Source organism: Cavia porcellus, unplaced genomic scaffold (assembly GCF_034190915.1).
Source record: "Cavia porcellus strain 051 isolate PalLab524CR breed Dunkin Hartley unplaced genomic scaffold, mCavPor4.1 scaffold_33, whole genome shotgun sequence".
Taxonomy (NCBI): domain Eukaryota; kingdom Metazoa; phylum Chordata; class Mammalia; order Rodentia; family Caviidae; genus Cavia; species Cavia porcellus.
In genome coordinates, this window is record NW_026947516.1 from 14,918,940 (window position 1) to 14,940,413 (window position 21,474).

The following is a 21,474-nucleotide window of genomic DNA, read 5'->3' on the forward strand; positions in this document are numbered from 1 at the left end:
TTTTAAAATCTAGCTAAGCAACGGTCACAACTATCTTAACAGAAAGCAGAAAGGATAAACTGTATGGCAGTTTAACAAACTGCTGCTAAATAAAAACATCAGCATCCGGTTTGGTTTCACTTTCGGCCCTAGCGAGTCTCAACCCCTCCCTCAGGGAAACCGCAGAGGGACCGCCCCACAGCCACAGATCGCTCTGCGCAGGCGCTATTTCCTTAATACGCATGCGCTACCCCAGGCTTGCTTTCTCGGATGGAAGGATTGGATTGGTTGCCTGTTCTGGCCTGGGAACCGGAAGTTTTCTCTGGACAGGGAGGGGCTGAGGAAGCAATGGCTGCGCCGGCCATGTTCCGGGTCTGTGTTTCCAGCTGAAGGTCATCTCCGGTAGAGGAGGCTCTCTGGTGTGCTGTGGGACGGTCAGGGCCTATTCTGTACCTCCTCCTTTCCAGCCGAGTTCGCCGGTGTGGGCCGACCTTTGCAGCCCCTGTGCTGACTTCCAGGCCTTAATTCCGGGACGGCTAACTGCAAGTTTTGCTTGGGCGCTCGGCCCCTCCCACCGGAACTCGTTCCCCAGCCTAGGTGGGGCCGTGGGCGGTCCTTCCCCCTTGCTGAGGCTTTCCTTGGGATCCTCATTGGGAAAGGGGCCTAGTGAGGTGTTGCCACGCACCTATCGCCATTGGGCATCATTTTTTTCTGTAGAAGAGCCTCCTTATCAAGGTGGAGAGTTTGATACGGGTTAAACCTACAAAGATAAAATTTTCAGTAGGTTTTAAAAAATGCTAAACCAATCTGGATTACTGCTGAACTGGATTATCAGTTTAGGAGATTTTCACTTTGATCTTTTCATGTTTCTCAGGGTTTAGACTACTTTAGTGCAAATGTGTGAACCTTACCAGTAAATTAGTTTTTATTGACAAGCTTTTATATACACTGTGTAAGCAACTATTTAAGGTCTACTCTTGCTGGCACTTTGAACAGTTTTCTTTTTAAAATATGTATTCAGCAGGTAGAGGTACAGGTGTATATCTGAGCATTACCCACTTTAGCATGTTTTCTAAAACTGCTGTCCAGTAAGGTAGCTACTGGTTCCAGAAAGCTTGAACACTGAAAATATGGCTAGTCAGAACTGATGTGACCTATAAGTGTAGCAAATTTAGGGGAAATTCGTATTTTAAAAACCCTCAATTTTTTATATGAGTTACATATTGAAAAGACAGTATTGGGGGCCAAGGAGATGTAGTTCAGTGATAGAATACGTGCGTGGTCCTTTGTTAAATCCGCCGCACCATATTGATAAAAGGAGAAAGAAAAGACAGTATTTTGGATGCACTAGGTTACCATAACGCATAATTATTTTATGAATATGTTGTATTTATATATAAGTACATAATATTAAATATGTATCATATTTATATTAATCATGTAATTTATGTGTGTATATTTCTATTTGCATATATCTGTAAATGTTTATAAATATATGTTTATTATGTAATATATAACTAATATATTTATATTGTTAATATAGAATTAATTTATTATTTCCACCTAGTTTTGTTTTTAAGCTGTCCACTGAAAAATTTGCGTCTGTGACTTGAGATATATTTCTCTGAAGTAACACTGATCTAGAAGGGATTAACATAGTGGCCTGCAGCCTGCCTGTGTTTGTAGCAAGTTTTATTAGAACCAAGTCATGCCCATTCATTTGTGTGTTTTCTTTGCTGTTCCTGCTCCAAGAACATCAGAGTTGAGTAATCCATGCAGAGCTTGTGTGGCCTGCAGAGCCTGAAATACTCGGTCTGACCTTATACAGATGTTCACCCAACCCCTGCTCTAGGATAGTAGATATTTTTATACCTATTACTCATAGACCCATCTAATTTTCAGTCAGGCTTATTATGTGATGTGCATAGTTCCAAGTACTTTATAAAGACCATCTCATTTAATTCCCGTATTAGTCCTGGGATACTTGATATCCCCATTTTGTAGATGAAGAAACTGAGGCACATGGTAATGATGAAACTTAGCCAACTTGCTCATTTCATTTCATTTCTAGAAACTATTATGCAAAAGGCTTGAGTTCTCTAACCCACTTGCTTACCATGCAGTGGACACCATGGTTTGCTTTGATCTTGAAATTCTAGAGTTAGAATTGAGATGGACTGGTGGTGCATGCGTATAATCTGAGCTCTAAGGAGACTGAGGCAGGAGGATCACTGTGAGTTCGAGGCTAGACTGGGATACACGGTGAGTTCAAAGTTTACCAGAACTACATAACAAGATCCTGACCCAGAGAGAGACAGAGACGGGGAGGGGAGGTTTGCTTCCCAGAGAAGAGGCCGAGTGGCACTGGGCTTAAGTGCAGTGAGCACAAGCAAGCCAGTCTGTAGTGAAAAGAAATGAAGCTCACAGCAGAGAGAAGAGAGCAGACCCTGCATGCTTGCCACTTGTTTAACAAAAGAAAATATTAGTTGAGTAATAGTAAGCACTGGCCAGATGTGTATGGTGAATAAAATAGATTTGCTTATTCCCTTATGGTCTTGTGGGGAAGGCAGACAAAAAAAAATGTTTTTCAAAATGTGATGGACATCATGGAAAAAGCACTGTGTAATTATTTGATGTTTTAAAAGGTTTTGCTCACTTGGAAGATGGTGCTAAGCTGTATAAGTGTCTCAAGCTTGTTATGCAGATGGAGATGACATGAGTGTGTATGGCTTGTCGACTTGCTCAGTACTGCCATCGTCAAGAGGTAAGCAAGCAAGTGGAGCTCAAGAATTCTATGCATTGTGACACTTAAAACATTACAGTATCCATTTGTAATTTGTAGAGGTTCTCAGGTGGGTTGTACAGGGCAATATTTCAATGTTTTCTGATTTAGTTAAGACTCACCTAGCAAAATCCAAAGTCAGGTTCTGTTCATTTGGTCGAGGAGCGAGACTGCAGATGTCTTTGGGCCTGATGGCAGCCTGTCTAGGAGTTGTGTTTTGGGAACATCAGGGTTGGGGTTGTGCTTGTATGTAGTTTTAAGTCCAAATCAGCTGGAGAATTGAACAAACCTCCAGGCCCTACCCTCAGAAACCCTTGTTCATTCTAACTGAGGCTCTAGTATTGTTTTGTTTTCTTACTATTTTACTCTCAGATGGTTCTAATGTACAGGCAGAGTTGAGAACCAGCCAGACAGAGACAGAAACAGACAGAGACAGACTGACTGACTCAGGGAGCAGTTGTAGCAATAACACAGAGCTGTGAAATAGGTATTGCCCATCGGGAGTTGAGAGTAGTCGTGGAGGAGTCCTGGGGGCATTTTTCATCACCTGGCCGAGGATCTTGGGCTGTACCCTACAGGCAGAGGGGCACCTTTGAAGGGCTTGAAGCAGGACAAGGAGAGACTGTCTCACAGAGTTCTCTACTAGAGGGTCGTCTCTCTGACAGAGTGCCAGCAGTTGGGGTGAAGGCCGTGCAAGAAGCAATTGCAACTGGTCAGATGGTGGAAAGCTCAGCATGGTTAGGAATCCACCTCCTATGCATTGTGATTGGCCAGTTTCTTGTTATACCCACCCAGCTGTTAGCTCCTTTGAGGCCAGGACTCTTTAGGCTCAGCACCTGGCACATTCCAGCTACATGATAAATATTTTTTTAATCGGTACCAGGTATCAAACTCACAAATGCACGTTTGCAAGGCAGGTGCTTTATGCTACTGAGCTAAATCCCCAGCCTTACATGATAAATATTTGTTGAGTGAATTATATAAAATTAAAATAGATATGCAGCTTACTTTGTCCTTGGATGGCTGTTCTCAAGATTCTGTGTCCCCCTGGCTTCCCTGTGACAACCTTTTAGACAGTAAGTACTTTATACTCACATGGTTCTTTCAAAGGAAAATAGAAAGTTCGATAGGATTTTAAGTGTTATGAAAAATATGAAAGAGGATGGCAAAGCAGTATGCAGAATCCTTAGAATCTTAAAAATAGAATTAGCATCTGATCCAGCAATTCTACTTCTGGTGTAGTCTCAACAGAAGTGAGAACAGAGACTTGAGAGAAGTGAGAACAGAGACATCCGTGTTCATAGCAATGTTATTCACAGCATCCAAAAGGCAGAAGCAATCAACAGATGAATGGAGGGCTGGGGGTTTAACTCAGCAGCACAAGCCTGCCTGGCAAGCACAAGGTTGTGAGTTCAATCCCTAATACAAAAAAAAAAAAAAAAAAGATGAATGGATAAACAAAACATGGCCCGAACACACAGTGGTATGTTGTTTCGGCTTAAGGAAGGAAATTTGGACACATGTTGTACATGGATGAACCTTGAGGATCAGACGTGAAATAGAATAAACCAGACCCAAAAAGAGAGGCACAGTATGATCCCCCTTCTGTGAAGTCCAAGAGTAGTGCACTCCTTAGGGATGGTAGCTGCTGGGGCAGGGAACCGGAAGTTGTTTAATGGACACAAAGGTTTAGTTCTGTGGGATCAAGAGTTAGAGGGCTGTGCAGGGATATGAATGTGCTTAACACTGCTGAGCTCTACACGTCAAAAGGGTTAAAATGGTAAATTTCATGTTTTATATGTTTTGCCACAGTTAAAATTTTTAAATAAATGTAAAGAAAAGTCAAATAAAACATATGAGAGCTGGGAGTGTAGTTTAGTTGTAGAACACTTGCCTAGCATATGCAAGGCCCTGGGTTCCACCCCCAGCAGCTCCCCCCCCCAAAAAAAGGCAAAGAAAACAGGTTAAGTGCTTCTTGGTTGTTTACATATGAATACATTAACTCCTTACATTCATACGAGTAAAGCAAAAGTTTTGCTGATAAGACCAACTATTGCTTTCACACCCATGAAAGCCTGAAGCTGCAGTTAGAACCCCCCTTCACATACACTGGCCCTCAGCTGAGAAACTGTGACTTGCTGGTTGCTATGTGCAGTCTAGGTCTGTCCCTTACTAGCCACCTTTCAGAAATGTTGCAAATCTCACTCCTGATTTCTTTAGCACCAGTGCACAGAGCACAGGTGATTGTTGCTCTGTGCAGAAACTTTCCAACAAGTGGGGCAAGGCTCAAGTGTCCCAAGCAGCTTGAAACCTGTTATGTGGCTCGACTGCTTGACTTTTGCAACATCTGAAGTTCCCACTTACAGAAATGCTTGGCTATTGAGGGGATGTGCTTTTTATATTTCTGTGCTATCCTGTATTTTGTTATCTAGCTTTTGATTCATTTTGTTTTGCTTTGCTTTGTTTTGTTTCTTTTTTCAAGACAGGGTCTCACTAGCCCACGCTGGTCTTGACCTCACAGCAATCCTCCTGCCTCAGCCTCCCAAGTGGTAGGATCACAGGTATGCCTTTGGTTCTTAGGGAGAACTCTTTTACTTTTTTGCAGGCTCTGAAAATAGAGTTTTCAAAAGGAAAAGGAGTGAACTTTTAAGTATCCATTTTCAATAATTATACACATTATCTGAAGATCCTGAATTGATGGTCCACTGAGTGACTGTTAAAAGAGTAACTATGTAAGTTTGCGCCATAAGCCGGGTGTGGTGGCTCATGCCTGTAATCCCAGCACTTGGGAGGCCGAGATGGGAGGATTGTTGTGAGTTCGAGGCGAGCCTGGGCTACAAAGTGAGCTTGAGGCCAGTCTGAAGTGCATAGCGAGACCCCCATCTCAAAAAAGACAAAAAAAAAAGTTTTCTCCATAACAGTATAAAACATTGCAAGCCTCAGACTCTCAGGTATCCTTGAACTACCCCTACAGGGAAACAGCAGTAAGTAAGAAGCTCAAAGTTGTGGCCAGGACTACGTAATCTCTGTGTCTAGGGACAGAGTTTAAGGGGACATTCAGGTATTTGAGATTCAGTAATCACCTTTTGAGATAATGAATGCAGGTCTGAGTACAAAGTGGCAGGTGCTGTAACCACTTTTAAGAGACCACCTTCTCCTTCCAGAGGGAAGGTGGTGGTGACTGATCTGCTTCCCATGCTGTTTTTCTTTTCTTTTCTGTTCTTTTCTTTTCTGTTCTTGGTACCAGGGATTGAACTTTCAACCTCTCGAATGGCAGGCAGGTGCTTGTGCCGCTGAGCTAAATCCCCAGCCGCTCTGTGCTGTTTTTCGATACACAGGTATCTCCAATGTATGTAATTGATAAAGGAAAATATATGCATGCTCATCACAAAAAAAAATAGAACAAACACAAATGACCCAAACTCTTAGCATTCAGAACATGACACTCTTTAAGCTTTTGTGTATTTCTTTATAGACTTTTCACACATGATTCTAACACTTTTATTTATGTGTAATTCACCTACTATACAATTTACCTATTTATTTTATTTTATTTTTAATATAACCATGGTTTTGTTACATATCAGTTTTATCATATTTATACAACATAGGATGTTCTGTATATTTCTGGTAGAATTTAATTTTTTTTTTGGTTTTCAGTCTTGAAAAATTCATTTATTAGGCATTCTGGTCCACTCCTATAATCCCAGCACTTGGGAGGCTGAGGCAGGAGGATCGTTGCAAGTTTGAGACCATCCTCAGCTACAAAGTAAGCCCAAGGCCAGCCTGAATCACTCAGAAAGACAAAAAAAGTCATTTATTTTCTATTAATACGTTTGCAATTCTTGTTTGTAATGCTTGCAATTTACAGTCACCTTGGGAGTAATTACCAGTACATATTACACCTTGTCTCTTTTTTAAAAATTCCCTTACTCCTCCCTTCTCCCCCCTCCTCTAATGGTTCCCCATTCCCCTTTTCCATACTTGTTGAAATTATTTATCTTTTTTTTTTTTGGTACTGGGGATCGAATTCACGACCTCACACTTGCCAGGCAGGCACTTATGCCACTGATCTTCCTGCCTCAACCTCCTGAGCACTGGGATTACAGGTGTGGGTCACCGCATCCAGCAGTCACTCATTTCAAGTGGTTCTTAGTATGTTCACAGTTGTACAACCCATTGCCACAATCAACTTGAGATTTTTGCCATTGTTCCCCAAGAAAAGCCTGGTACCCATTAGCAGCCTCATCCCTTTCCTTTTACTCCACTGCCTGTCTCCCCTAGTCAGCCACTGTTTTTCTCTTTATAGGATTGGTTATTCTGGACATTTCATGTAAATTAAATCATACGATATGTGGTGTTTTTGTGTCTGGCTCCTTCCATTTAGCATAATGACCTCAAGGTTCATCCATGTTGCAGCATGAATCAGAACTTCATTCTGTTTGACTAAAAATATTCTACTATATGGATATACTACATTTTACTTATTTACTAATGAGTTGGTGCACATTTAGGGTTTTCCAGCTTTTGGCCATTAGGACTAATGTTGCTATGACTGTTAAAAAAACTTTTGCATGGACATAATTTCATTTCACTTGAGTAGATCCGTTGGCTCATATGGTAATTCAGTCTCTACTTAATTCTACATCCTGAGTTTTTGGGGATAACATCGTGTTATGACTTTTGCTATGTCACTAAATATTCTCTAAAATATAATTCTAAATTGTGACATTATTGTATCATCCTAAGAGTGTCCTATATTTTTAACCATTCTCTTATTTTGTAATCTTCTAATTTTCTTTTGAGTTTGAAGAAAATTCTTACATAAACATCCTCCACATCTCTCATTTCCTTGTAGTTTTACAGAAGTAGAGTAAGTGACTAAAGTTATATTTTATTTTAGGACAGTTGTCAGATGGTTTCTAGGAGGTTGCATTAATTTTTTTCTGTAATTACTTCACAGTACTGTTACCCTTTGTATATTTAGTGATGATTATTTAGTATAAAATGAAGCACATGGAATTTGAAAAGATGGAGTCCCTGCCATCAGAATGTTTACAGTATGTTCACATTTAGACCAGACAGATGAATATAAATCTAGGGGTTTTATATAGACAGGGTACATTGTTTGGAAAGAAGAACACACCAGTTAGATAGAGTAAATATTTGCTGCCTATGATGAGATTCATGTAGACATAACCATCTAGCAACTTCTGCACTTAAAAGTTATTTTAAACAAAACTGGGGCTGGGAATTTAGCTCAGTGGCATAAGCGCCTGCCTTGCAAGCAGGCAGATGAGTTCGATCCCTGGTACCGATAAAAATGAAAAAGACAAAAAAAAAAAAAAAAAAAAAAAACAAAACAAAACTGCGGGAGCTGGGCTGAGACAGGAGGATCCAAAGTTCAAGCCCAGCCTGGGCAATTGAGTGACTTAGCCAGACCTTTTCTAAAAAAAAAAAACAAACAGTAGCCTGGGGGTGTAGCTCAGTGTGAAAGCCTGAGTTCAGTCTCTAGCTCTCAAAACCAAAACCAGAAACTACCCTGTATGAAAACCAGTTAGTCCAAAGTCATAAATCTTCTGGATTGTTTACCCTGTTGTTCAAAAGAGTCACATGGCCAAGGGGCTGGGGTTTAGCTCAGCGGCATAAGCGCCTGCCTTGCAAGCAGGCAGTCGTGAGTTCGATCCCTGGTACCAATAAAAACGAAAAAGACCAAAAAAAAAAAAAAAAAAAAGAGTCACATGGCCACACTGTACCACCCATTGACTTTTGGGGCCCACCACACCTACATTCAGCTGCTCCCCATCCTGTGCTTTCTTAATATTTCTTTAGATTCCTTGAGACATCTGCATCCTTCTTTCCTCTTGTTTTTTGCAGAAAAATAATGCAATCTCCTATTTTGTTTTATTTCATGTGCAGCAGAGTACCACTTCAAAGATATAAAATCAGCAAGTATTTCAGTTATATTGCTGAATATGAGGGAAAAAACAACCCAGCATTGCTCAGCATTACCACATTGATGCTGACACGGGCATGATTTCATCCCCAGCATGATCATCAAGTTCCACCCAAATGAACTGACTAATCTTGGTCTAGAAAGACATTGATTTATACAGTTGGAGATAGAAAAGTTAGAGCTGATCCTCCAAGTAAGCCTCTTTTAATATGCCAAAATGCTTTGTATACCATATTTTTCTTTAACTACTGGGAATGAAACTCCTGAGACTCTATCATTCCACTTCTCAGGTTCCATCTTGTGACACATCACATACATTTCCATTACATTACTCCTGCAGAAAACAGTGCGTAGGTAATGAGTAGAAAGTGCTCTTTCACTAGCCAGGGGCTGTGACTAGCAAAAGTGAGCCTAAGAAAACTGAAACTTCTTTGTTTCTCCGCAGCTGTAAAGATGTCTGACAGAAACCACATGGCTGCCAAAGCTTCCCTTATTGAGCAACTGCTGTCTAAAAGGAATTTTGAGGATCTTGGTGGCCATCTTACTGAGCTGGAAATGATTTGTATGACCAAGGAGCATCTCCAGGAGACAGATGTGGTCAGAGCTGTGTACAGAGTCCTCAAGAACTGCCCCTCGGTGGCTTTAAAAAAGAAAGCCAAGTGTTTGCTGTCAAAGTGGAAAGCTCTTTATAAGGACACTCACTTCAAAACAAGGGCTAGCTCTCAGTTATCCTCTCCAGGTCATAGTAGAGAAAAAACTGCAGAGATTTCTCATGACGTGAGTCAAGGTGAGATGGTGGACATCTGCTGTCGTGATTCTCTGCCCTCACCCCAAGATGTCACAACCCCCACCAAAATGATCACGCCTCAGAATAGCACTAACCACATGGATCCTAAGGAAGAGCATTTCGGGGGTGGTGACCCTAAACCCACTGGCAGTGGATCAGATGAATTGCAAGATCCCACGATGCCCACGAGAACCAAATGTATCGAGCTTCTTTATACAGCTTTGACTAGTTCTTTCACAGATCAGGCAAATGCTGATTTGTGGCAAAACTTCGCGAGAGAAATTGAAGAGTGCATTTTTGCCCTTTATTCAAAGAACATCAAAAAATATAAAACTTGTATCAGAAGTAAAGTTGCCAATTTGAAGAACCCCAGAAATTGTCACTTGCAACAAAACTTGCTCTCTGGGACCATCTCTCCAAAAGAATTTGCCGAGATGACCACAATGGACATGGCAAACAAGGAGCTAAAGCAGCTGAGAGCTGCCTTCACGGAGTCCTGTATCCAGGAACATTACCTTCCTCAAGTGATTGATGGCACACCGACAAATAAAATCAGATGCAGACGCTGTGAAAGATACAATTGCAAGGTCACTGTGATTGCCAGAGGGACACTTTTCCTTCCAAGTTGGGTGCGGAATTCAAACCCAGATGAGCAAATGATGACCTATGTGATTTGTAATGAATGCGGTGAACAGTGGTACCATAGCAAATGGGTATGCTTGTAATTGAAAACGGATGTTCCCTTAGGAACACATACCTTGAGAGGTAACTTGTATTTGTATAACCCTTTTGTGCTTGTTTAAAAAACTTAGATAGACCAGGGATATAGCTCAGGGGCACAGCGCCTGCCTGACAAGTGTGAGGTCATGAGTTCACTTCCTGGTACAAAAAAATTTAGATATACTGCTCTTTTTTTCCCTTGAAAAAGCATACTTTATGGAGGCCAGGGGTTTAGCTCAGCAGCGTGAGTGCCCTGGCAAGCGCAAAGTCATGAGTTCGATCCCCGGCACCAAAAAAAAGCATACTTTATTTTAGTGGCAAGCATTTTCATGAATATTAGTCATGGGGGCTGGGGATTTAGCTCAGCGGCATAAGCGCCTGCCTTGCAAGCAGGCAGTTGTGGGTTTGATCCCCGGTACTGATAAAAAGGAAAAAGACAAAAAAAAAAGAATATTAGTCATGATTAGGCTTGTAAGCAGAAGTTTTTCATATAACCTGGTTTTATTTTATGTCATATTTATGCAGAAGTATGTACGTAAAATTTCTTCAGGTTTCCTCAAAGTCCCTTACACTATTTAATGTCATATAACACTGTATTTATTTTTGTGGTACTGAGGATTGAACTGAGGATCTTTCCCTGAGTTACATGCCCAGCATTTTTTTTTTTATTTTGAGTCAGGGTCTTGATAAATTTTCCAGGCAGACTTCAAATTTGTGATTCTATTGCCTCAGCTTCCTGAATAGCTGGGATTATAGGCATGTACCTCTGCAAATATTTTGAAACTGTCTTTTGTTGTTGTTTTTGTTTTAAGACAAGGTCTTGCTATATAGTTTAGTTACGGCTGCCTTAAAATCACTGTATAGCCCAATCTGGAGTCAACTCCATACAATCTTCTTGTCTCAGGAATTACAGGTGTGCACCACCACTTCTGGCAAAACTTTTTTTGAAACAGGCTTTCACCAGGCTTGTCTTGAACTTACTTATGTAAGTTGGCTTCAAACTAACAACAATCCTCCTGCCTTAGCTTCCTGAGTGTGGGGAATCATAGGCATGTGCTACCATGCCCAGCTAAAACTGTCTTTCAATAAGGTAAACACAAATGCAAATCTGCTTGCCAAATACCTGTTTTCTAGGATAATTGTTTGATTTAGGATGCTGTTCTTCTTCATCCAGTTATCAGTTGCCTTGATTTTAATAATTGGCCTATTTATTTATTGAGGGGGTGAAACAGGGTCTCATTTTGTAGCATAGACTGGCCTCAGACTCATGGCGAACCTCCTGTCTCAGCTTCCTGAGTGCTGGGATTATAGGCATGTGCCACCATAATCTGCCACTGTAAAAGAGTAAAGTTTTGTCTTTTTACTTTTTGCCTATTCTGGACCTTCAAATGAACAAGCCAAGCATAGTATATACTGTATATATTTTGTCTAAGAGACCAACACAAGCAACTGCTATTCTGCCTCATCAATGAATGAGTACTGCAGTGCATTATTTGAAATTAAATCCAAATATTCTCACTTTTTGGTTCAGATATAGCTACCGGGAGAACTAAGCATCGCTTATCATCTACATTTCTTTATGCGTGATGAGAACCTTTCCAAATCACAGTGACACTTCTAGAACCCTTGCAGAGGAAGGCATTTTCCTAGAAAATGAATCATTTCCTTGGGGTACAGTATGGAAGCCCTGGATGAGACTAGATGTAGAACTTAGCTCTTAAGGCTAAGCTTTTAAAGCTGCCTCACCTTTAGCCATAACACCCAACTTTAACTAAAATCGAGGCAAAATATTCAACTGTTCACCTTGCACTGTTCACATCCTAAAGAAAAGGGCTCCTGCCTCTCCCAGTTTCTGACAGAAGTAGTAGAAGAGCCATTTCTTTGTACTGCCTCTTGGCAAGCTTCAGACATTTTTGGCAAACTGAATCTAGACTAGTGAAGCCCAGGCCCAATAAAAATCCTAAGCAGTTGCCTAAAGTTTGCGAATCAGACAAATGGACAGCCAGAAGAAACTAAAGAAACAGTAGGACTATTTTTGAAATAGGCAGGCACTGTCTTATAGAGGGTACTACTCGTACTCCTAAAGGTTTAGTGTTTTGTGATTGAGTTCTAGCAGTCATAAGCAAAGAGATGTTTTCCCAGAATAACAAGAATTTTCATAAATGATAGATATTAACTTTGCTCCTTTAGATACTTAAAAAACACAAAGTAACTATTTTCTATTTGATTTCTTTATTGAATTGTATTACAATACGGTTCACACTTCTAATTTGCTTTTCCTAAACTAGCTAGGATATCCTGATTACAAATGTAATATGGATAATTGTGATCTATCATCACCAAAACAAACAAAATCAAAGGAGTTTTATATTTTCCAGTAACATGACTACTTTAAAAGAAAGTTTACTTATTCACTTGAGAGGCTGAGGCAGGAAGATTTTGCAAGCAAGTTCAAGGCCAGCCTGAACTACATAGTGAGACTTTGTCTCAAAATCAAAAACAAAACAAAACAAAGGAAAGTTCAGTTATTGTGACATGTTGATTAGTGCACAAACATAAATTTTTTTGGTCAGAACTGGTAGCATATGGTGTCTGTCTTCCCCACAGTGCACTACTCCCTCTGCAAAAGGGAGTAAGTAAGACCACACAGCTACAAGTAGAAAGAATATTGTACTGGGCCTTCTCACAGACCTATTTGTAGAGTTTGGAACTAAATAAGCTGGACCTTCTGTGTCATTAGGACAGTGTCTTGTTTTGTGTAAAACTTTTTGAAAGAGACATTCTTCAGAAGCCCATTCCCTATCTTACCTGTCACCTGCAAACAACACTAGAGAAAATATTTTGGAAATACTTGTCAGTATGCTTTAAGTCCCTAGCTATAGCAGGTCCCAAATCTTTTTCCATGCTATGGCAGTGGTTGTTTGTCTGTTTTCTTTGGGGTGTTTTGTTTTTAAACAGGGCATCACCATGTAGTTCAGGCTGGCTTTGAACTTCTGGCAATCCTCCTACCTCAGTCCCCCAAGTGCTGCATGCCATACAGTTTTAAAATCAAACCAAAATGAAACTGAAAACAACCAGAAAAGGTCTTGAAATGCTGGGGGTGGAGGTCAGTGGTATAGCATGTACCATACACACAAAGCCCTGGTTTCAGTCCCTCGCCTAGGAGGACAAAAACAATAACAACAACAAAAAACAAACTCCCACAAAAACTGGTCTCTGGAGATTATGAAGTCTCCTTGTAAGGGACCTTAAAGTTCTAGGACAGACAGAGCTTTCAGTATTTCAGATATCTACATCATAATACACACATCCCGAGGCAGTCACCGGTGCCCTCACACATTGAAACCTTGAAGTTTAATCAGATGTCACACACAGGCAGAAAGCTTGTCTCTTATCTATATGAACATTTGCGCTTTGTCATGGTTTATGAATTATGGTCTTGACCAAATCTAGCATTTGTGATTGGTTCGTTGTCTAGCACTTGGATTGGTGGTGTGATGTTATAGCCACTTAGGATTGGAGCCAGGATACAATGTAATAGCAGGATGAATGTGTGTCTCTCTCTTGCGGCTTGTGCCTTGCTGTTTACAGCCGCCATGAAGGGCTTTTCTGCCATGCCATTTGGCCTTGGAGCCAACTGAGTATGGACTGAAACCTCCCATAACTCTAAGAAATAAACCTTTCCTTCCCTAACTTTGGCATTAGGTAATTTGTCCCAGTGACAAGTGAAAAGTTACTAAAGCACTCCTCTTCATTCCAGTCTTCATCCCTATGCAGTCCACACCTAGTCTGACAGCTAGTACCCTTTCCAGCTGGAATGTAGGGAGATAAGTAAAACAGGCCTAACCTGTGTTGGAAATGGGTAGCAAGATATCCTGAGGATGCTAAACAAAGCCAGAGTAGTCAGAAGATGTTCTGAGTACAAGGGTTCTTGAATCAAATTAGTGAGGACTCAGTAGGTGGAGGGTAAAAAAGGTACTTGTCAGTTTGCAAGTAAAGTCACAGGTGCTTTTTTTTTTTCTTATTTGGTACCAGGCATCGAACTCATGACCTTGCACTTGATAAGCAGGCACTTACACCACTGAGCTAAATCCCTGGCCCATCATGTTTTTTGTTTTGTTTTGTTTTCTTTCTTTCTTTCTTTCTTTCTTGTACCAAGAATCAAACTGAGGACCTTGCACTTGTCAGGCAGGTACTTATACCGCTGAGCTATATTCCCAGCCCACACAGATAAAGTTTCAGTCTCAGATAAAGAGGAAAAAAAAATGAACTCATGTAGCCAGAGGAAGCTAAGAGTCTTCTAGGGTCCAGCATTTGAGAAAGATACTCAGTTACTGTGCATTTCTGTTGCTTTTCCCTGGTAGAACATATGGCAGAGCCTTGGGCACTCACATGGCTGAAGCCAGGTTACTCTGATGCCCAATTAGTATGTTGCTAGCAGGACTGTTGGTGCCACAGAAGCTGGCTGTGCCTCAGACAAATGGGGAGCAGGTTCACTCTCACAAATTGTGTCTTCATTGCAAGGGAGGCATTGCCGTTGCTGTCAGCCAGAATCTCATCCAAGATTCCTGGTCTGGTTGACCATGTCTTGTTCAATACAACTCTTGTTGTCACATCTTGAGATATGATGACTGATTTTGGCCACAGGGACCTGATGGCAAGCATTGAAGGGACAAGTAGCCAATATGTTTGCAACATTAGGATGATTCTCTGCAGTTGATAAGTTAATAAGGAAACCTACAAGCCCTGATCTGGTGGTTTTTATCATAGGAACACTAATGGCTTTTTGGGGCCCAGGGAGTCAGGATAAGTGTTTTCCATGCTGAAAATATGGAGCTGATTTAGATTGCTGAGTGTTGCCATGCTCGCCCCACAGCTGCCTTCACCCCAGAGTCACCTTTGCCACAAAGCCTGCCTGGGCAATGCTCACTTCCAGTCCCTAGTGCCAGCCAGATACACGATTCTGAAGACAGTCGTGAGAAGAGGCAAAGAAAGTGTTTTGCTAATATGCCCACTGCCATCGGTGAAAGTTTGCCTTTGGGGAGAGAGAGTAGATGACTCTTCTCATTACGCTTTGTGGCCCTTTAGTACCATGCAGTACTCAGAGTGCAGCTGAGAGGAGCCTGTTAGAGGTGCAGGCTCGCAGGCTCCCTGCTACTGAATCTGAATCTGCCTTTTGGCACAATCCCTAGGCGATCCTTGAGGATATTCTGAGGAGCACTACTACTGCCTTAGCAGTAGGTCTGTGGTTCACAGAAGCAGCTACATATTAGCACCTTTCAGGCCAGGTGTGCTGGTGCCGTGCCTGTAATCTCAGCACTCGGAAGGCTGAGGCAGGAGGATCTCTGTGAGTTCCAGGCCAGCCTAAGCTATGTAGTCAGTTCAAGACTAGTCTGAACTACACAGCAAGAACCTGTCTTGAAAAAAAGGAAGAAGAAAAGAGAGGGAGGAAGGAGAAAAAGAAACCCTCTGGTGCTTAGAGCCCAGTTTAGAGCAACTCAGTGTAAACCTGTAGAATAGGGCACCAGCTTCAACATTGCTTTTGGCATTCCCTAAGGCATTTTCAGATGCACTCAAGAGTTTGAGAACGACTTATAAATAGGCTCTTGTTTGATCTTTTTTATTGCTCTAAGAAATGAGTGTTCATTGGACACTTTACAGATGAGGAAACAGGTTCACAGAGCTGCAGGGACACTTTACAGATGAGGAAATAGGTTCACAGAGTGGCAGGGACTTGCCCAAGCGAAATAGCCAGAAGTAGCCAAGCTCATCCTGATCCCTGATTGTTTTCCTCCACATTCAAAGCCTGGGGCTGGCTCAGTATTGATTTCTGAGAAAGGTACTCCTGGAGGTCGAGGACAGGATACACAATGTCTCCTGGTGACATCAGTGACCAGAGCTTTGCTCTTTCCCTCTCCATGTCGTGCATCTCCCCTGGATCATAACAGTAACCCTAGAACTCATCCTACAGTGAAAATTTGGCTCTTGCAGAGTTAGAAGAACTGTGTACTTTTTTCTCTCTTTGTGTGAGTTCTTCATAAACTGTGACATTTCATTTCTGATGCTAGGACTGTGTGTATCCTGAAAGGCTTGTTTTAAATCTGTAACTCAAATTGTGCTTTAGTACAAATGACAATAAATCTGTCAGAGGATGTCCTTCACCTCAGCCTTTGCATCTGCCAACATCTATTTATCTAGTAAACGAAGTGAAGATGTTTTATTGTTTTTTATAGTCATACAAAGTTACTTGTAGGTTACCTACAAACCTACACATTTTTATTCTTTACCAGTCTTTTCTCCTGACTCTCATCTTGTTATTGCAGTCTGAAGGCTTCTCCATAGGACGACTACCTCTCATGATACTTCCCCAAAAGGTACATAAAACTAAAATACGTTTAGGTTTGCAAATGACTGAAGAAATCAGCTTGAAGCCATCAAGTATAAATTCGAATTCTATTTTGATATCTTTTTTTCCTTGTGTGTGGCTTCCCTGGGCCACTAACTGTGATGCAAGATGTTAGTCCTTTAAACAGGAACTTGCAAAATCATCTAAAACTTAAACGTTTCAAAACTGTGGTTTCATATGACTTGGAATGATTCTAAAAACTATTCAGTGGTCATGAAAGAACACACACAGCACATGGAAAGCAAGTTTGATTAGTTCAAGTCACTGTGCTTTAGTTTTGGGTATGTGGGTAAGGAGTTATTTATATGAGAGTTTTGCAAACTAAACCTGCAGACAAATAAAGCACTTGAAATGGAAAATCCTGTATTTGCCACATAATAAAAACGTGTGAGGTCTTCCTCATTTCATGTCAACTTTTGTCATTGAGCTTTAGAGCAAGAGACAGCATGCCATTTTGTAAGTATAGATGATGTTCTTTCTGCACAATATCTTATTCCCCTAGAAAGAAAGGGTTGTACTTTTAAGTTGCTGGTTAGGTAGGCAAAGACTGTAATTTAAAATCACTCTTACAGGTATGAGAAGTACCAAAAGGCCCTCAAGCTTGGAGAGTGGCTGATACAATCAAAGGACAACAAGAGTGCACCACAGTTAAGGTACAATAAGCAAGAGGAAAGATAGGGATAACATCAAAGGGACCAGAGTTCACTAGGGCTCTGGTTGGTCACGATAAGTATCTAGCATTTTTTTTAAATGCTGGGAAGCCACTGAAGCTAGGGAGTCACAGTGGTGACAGTTCAGTGCCCTTTAGCAAGGATTGCTCTGCCTGTTAGGTTGAGTTAGGTTGTGAAACAAGGATGGATGTGGGGACATCAATTAGATGGCCATTGCAGTGGTTCAAATGTCACATAACTGGCTACAAATAAAGGTACAGGAAGCTGGTCTCTGCATCCTCAGAGCTGACAAAGCCCTTGGCAGTCTTATCAGTGGATGGTTCATGAAATACGCTCAATCCAAAATTCCCCACCTGTGGCCCATAATAATTTAAAACACACACGCACACACAATAGTGTAGAAATTCAGCACAACATAAGTAGAGCCTATAGCCTGGCTGCCATCGTTACTAGACAAGCAGAGTAATTGCAGAGGGCCTAAACCGGTTGCCACACCTGAATGTAGGAGGCCTTGCTTGATGAGTGTTACCTCGTCACTCTCCTTCGTGTGCATTACATTTTTTTAAAAACAGAGTTGGATACAATTGGAGTTCTGTGTCCTCCCTGGGCTCTCCCTGTGATGAGAGGCTCCTTTCATTCCCCATTGCTGCTTCTAAGTGCCAGGCAGGAAGCCTGCAGCTGGCGGGGCTCCACTGCTTTTGCAAGGGCTGGGCCTTTATACTTCAGGTCAGGCTGCTTTATTATTCATAACTTACAGTAAATGCAAAATGTTTTACCAAAACAGGTATTTTTGCATCCTCAGAGGTAACTTATTATAAATACCGATGCTATAAAAGGCCCCTTCTTGCTTTCAGAAAAATCCCATGAATTGCAATAGTGCTTAAAATTAGGTTTCCAGAGATGTTCCCACCTTCTTGAGCCTTTATGTGGCATCTGTGTAATTTAGCTGGTTTTCTAAAAAGTAATTTTTAAGATATTTACATTTTAAAATCTGAGAACATGGAGGCTTTGTTTGAGACAAAGTCTCATTATGTAGTTCAGGCTATTGAATGCACTATATAGCCCAGGCTGACTTAGAACCTGTGGCAATCCTCCTGCCTCAGCCTCCTGGGTTCTGGGATTACAGGTGTGTGCCACCATACCCGGCTTAGAACATGAGACATCTTAAGGGACATTTACGTGTTTATATTTTTACAAATTTTAAAAATATAAATGTGATTATAAAAATGCAGTTTCAAATTCCATTTTCTAAAAATATAAGGCCTTTCTGTGTTTATGATCTGTGTAATATGACCTAGGGAAGTAATAATTCTGACAGCATAGCAAACTATTTTGCATTCTTTGTTAAAGAATCATAAGTGGCCTACAGGATGGAGAGTCTAGAGTTAAAATAAATTTGTTGGATATGTTCCTGCTTTCAAAGTGTAAATGAGGTACAGTAGGAATAGGGTCTAAGTAGTCATTAATATTTTTCCAAAGATGACACTTTGTTTTTTAAAGAATCCAAAACGGGCTGGAGATTTAGCTCAGCGGCATAAGTACCTGCCTTGCAAGCAGGCAGTCGTGAGTTCGATCCCTGGTACCAATAAAAAGGAAAAAAACCAAAAAAAAAAAAAAATATATATATATATATATATATATATATATATATATATATATATATATATGTATATAAAAAGAATCCAAAACAGCCATTGAAAAGTAACAGAATTAAGAAGAGAGTTAAAATATTCATTCAAAAGCTTCTTTACAGTCAGGCATGATAGCACATTCCCCAGTGATGCCAGTAATCCCAGCCCTCAGGAAGCTGATGCAGGAAAATTGTGAATTCAAGGCCAGCTTGAGTTACACAGCAAACCCTGTCTCAAAGCCAACAAAAACCTTCTTTACCTGTTATTCCTGGAATAGATTCACTTCTGAAATATAAACATAAGCACTGAAGCTCCCCAGAAGCTGCTTTTAAGTCCCTTGAATGGTATTAAAATTCATGTTTGTAGACTAAAACAGAAAATTAGAAAATTTCCAGGAGCACCAGGGAGGCCCCGAGTCATCTGGCTGGATTCCACCTAGCATCTCTCTCTGTGAAGGACACAGAACTGCAAAACCCTTTCCAGTTTTCCTTCCCAGCCCCAGCATGCCGAGTTTCCACTGTAGCTCCCACCCATGGCACGTGAACACGTGTGCATCTCCATGGAGAGCAACTGAAGTCGCCACCCACCCGTGTCTACCAGCAAAGGCCTTGATGGTTGAGTGGACTGTGGTTTGGCAGGGATGAGGCCACCACGTTGGTTCGTCTTTTCTGGGCTTTCATGTATTTTCCCACTGAGAATTTCTGATTTCTGTGGATTTGTTTTCATTCAACAAATGGATTCTTGCTTCGTGAAATAGCTAAGCATAGAGTTTCTACTCATTTTAGTGGATATTTACCCCATTTTAATGGAGATTATCATTTTAAAAAAACGAATGATTAAAGGGTACAGGGGTTCTTTGGGAGGGTGCTAAAATATCTAGAGTTGGCTGTAATTATTGGGTTGATCAGGGTTGATCAGTGGATACTAAATTATAGGTGATAGGAATAAGAAGTCCTATGTGCTATTGTCCACTGGAGTGACTATAGATAGTGACTGTGTACAGTTTACCTCAAAAGCTAGGAGAAAAGATTTGGAATGTTCTTTCCATAAGCATTTGAGGAGATCATATATTTAACCTGACAACATATGCATGTATTGAAACCTTCCATGATACTCCATTGGCATGCACAGTCTTGTTTTCTTATATGTCCATATTGAACACACAAAGCCCTGAATTCAATCCATGGCACCAACAAGAAATAATTAAAAATTTAAAACAATCAATTGTGATGGGCACACACCAGACTAAGCTACACATCATTGAATTATATGCTTTGAAAGGTGAATTATATGGTATGTGAGCTGTGTTTCAATAAAGCCGTTACTGCAAAACCAGATGAACTGAGAGAGGGAATTGGAGACAGGGTCTCTCTTGGATATTTATCTCAGTGAGTCACTGAACCTCTCCTGCTTCTCAAGCCGCAGAGCTGAGCTGAGCTGCCAATGACAATAAGCCCATGGAAAACAGTCCCTTAAGAATCCCTGCAAGCATTTGGCGGTTCTGCTGCTGCTTAGATCTGTACCCAGCCAGGAAACTTGCAGGGCTTGAAGATGAAATCAGCCAATGCTCTAGCTCCTCGGTGAGAGGCTGGATTGGGGGCGCTCTATTAACTGGTTGGGAGCAAATAGAGAATCCTGGCTCCATCCCAGACTTTTGAATTGGAAGCTACATTTTCATAGTACTTCCCGCGTGTATGAACCTTTGTGAAATGCTGACCCATCCAAAGTAGCTAGGCTTGTAAATTCTGCCTTCCTGTTTTTACCTTTAGATGAAATGCCTGAGTTCCTCACTAACACTGTCATTTCTGTCTAGGTCGCCAGTGGCCTCTACCCTTCACCTTGCTAAATTTATGCCCACTTCAGCAGCATTTGACACACTGGCCTCCCTTTCTTTTTCTTTTTCATTTTTCTTTTTCTTCTTTTCTTTTCTTTTTCTTTCCTTTCCTTTATTCTTTCTTTCTTTCTTGATAGTTGGGATCAAGCCCAGGGCCTTTTCACTGACTTACACATTGCTAGCTCTCTTTTTATTTCTTTTTTTATTCTTATTTTATGATTTAGACAGAGTCTTGCTGAGTTGCTCAGGCTGGTGTTGAACTTTCAATCCTCCTGCTTCAGCCTCCTGAGTAGCTGAGATTATAAATGTGCATCACCACACCTGGTTGGCAACAGTTTTTCTTGAAAATGCTTTTGCTTGGGACTTGCAGTCAGTTATTCTGTCCCTGGTTTTCCCTCTCATGGACCACTGGCCTCGCCATCTCAGTATTATTTCCTGGTTTCTCTTAACTTCCCTGACGTTTTAGCTTTGGAGTATCCCAGATTTTAGCCCTTGGAACAGCTCTATATGTAGCCCTACTTTGGTGATTTTATCAAGTTCCACACTTCCTAAACCATCTATATGCTGCTGGTACCCCTAATTATCTGCAGCTTGCATTACCCCCTTTTGCTCTGAAATTTATTGTCAGTTTATTGTCAGTTGACAACTCTACTTAAATGTACAATAAACATCTTAACATGTTTAAATCATTCCCAATTTTCTCTCCAG

The 21,474-nt window shown here is 41.0% G+C and overlaps 1 protein-coding gene and 1 pseudogene across 14 annotated transcripts in view; one reads left to right on the forward strand and one right to left on the reverse strand.

Annotated features, from left to right (window-relative positions):
* Positions 1–243: 243 nt before the first annotated feature.
* The window catches only part of Tceanc (transcription elongation factor A N-terminal and central domain containing), a 29,314-nt gene continuing 8,083 nt past the window's right edge, over positions 244–21,474 (forward strand). Inside the window, exons 1-4 of one of the 14 annotated variants that reach the window (XM_063243009.1) lie at positions 2,248–2,743; positions 5,244–5,322; positions 6,009–6,099; positions 9,163–21,462. In XM_063243009.1, coding sequence (XP_063099079.1) covers positions 9,171–10,229 — 1,059 coding nt within the window. In that variant the 5' untranslated portion in view covers positions 2,248–2,743; positions 5,244–5,322; positions 6,009–6,099; positions 9,163–9,170 and the 3' untranslated portion in view covers positions 10,230–21,462. The other 13 variants (XM_063243008.1, XM_013144877.3, XM_005000511.4 and 10 more) reach the window with 13 other exon arrangements.
* LOC101788682 (gametocyte-specific factor 1-like) lies at positions 14,434–15,087 on the reverse strand (annotated as a pseudogene).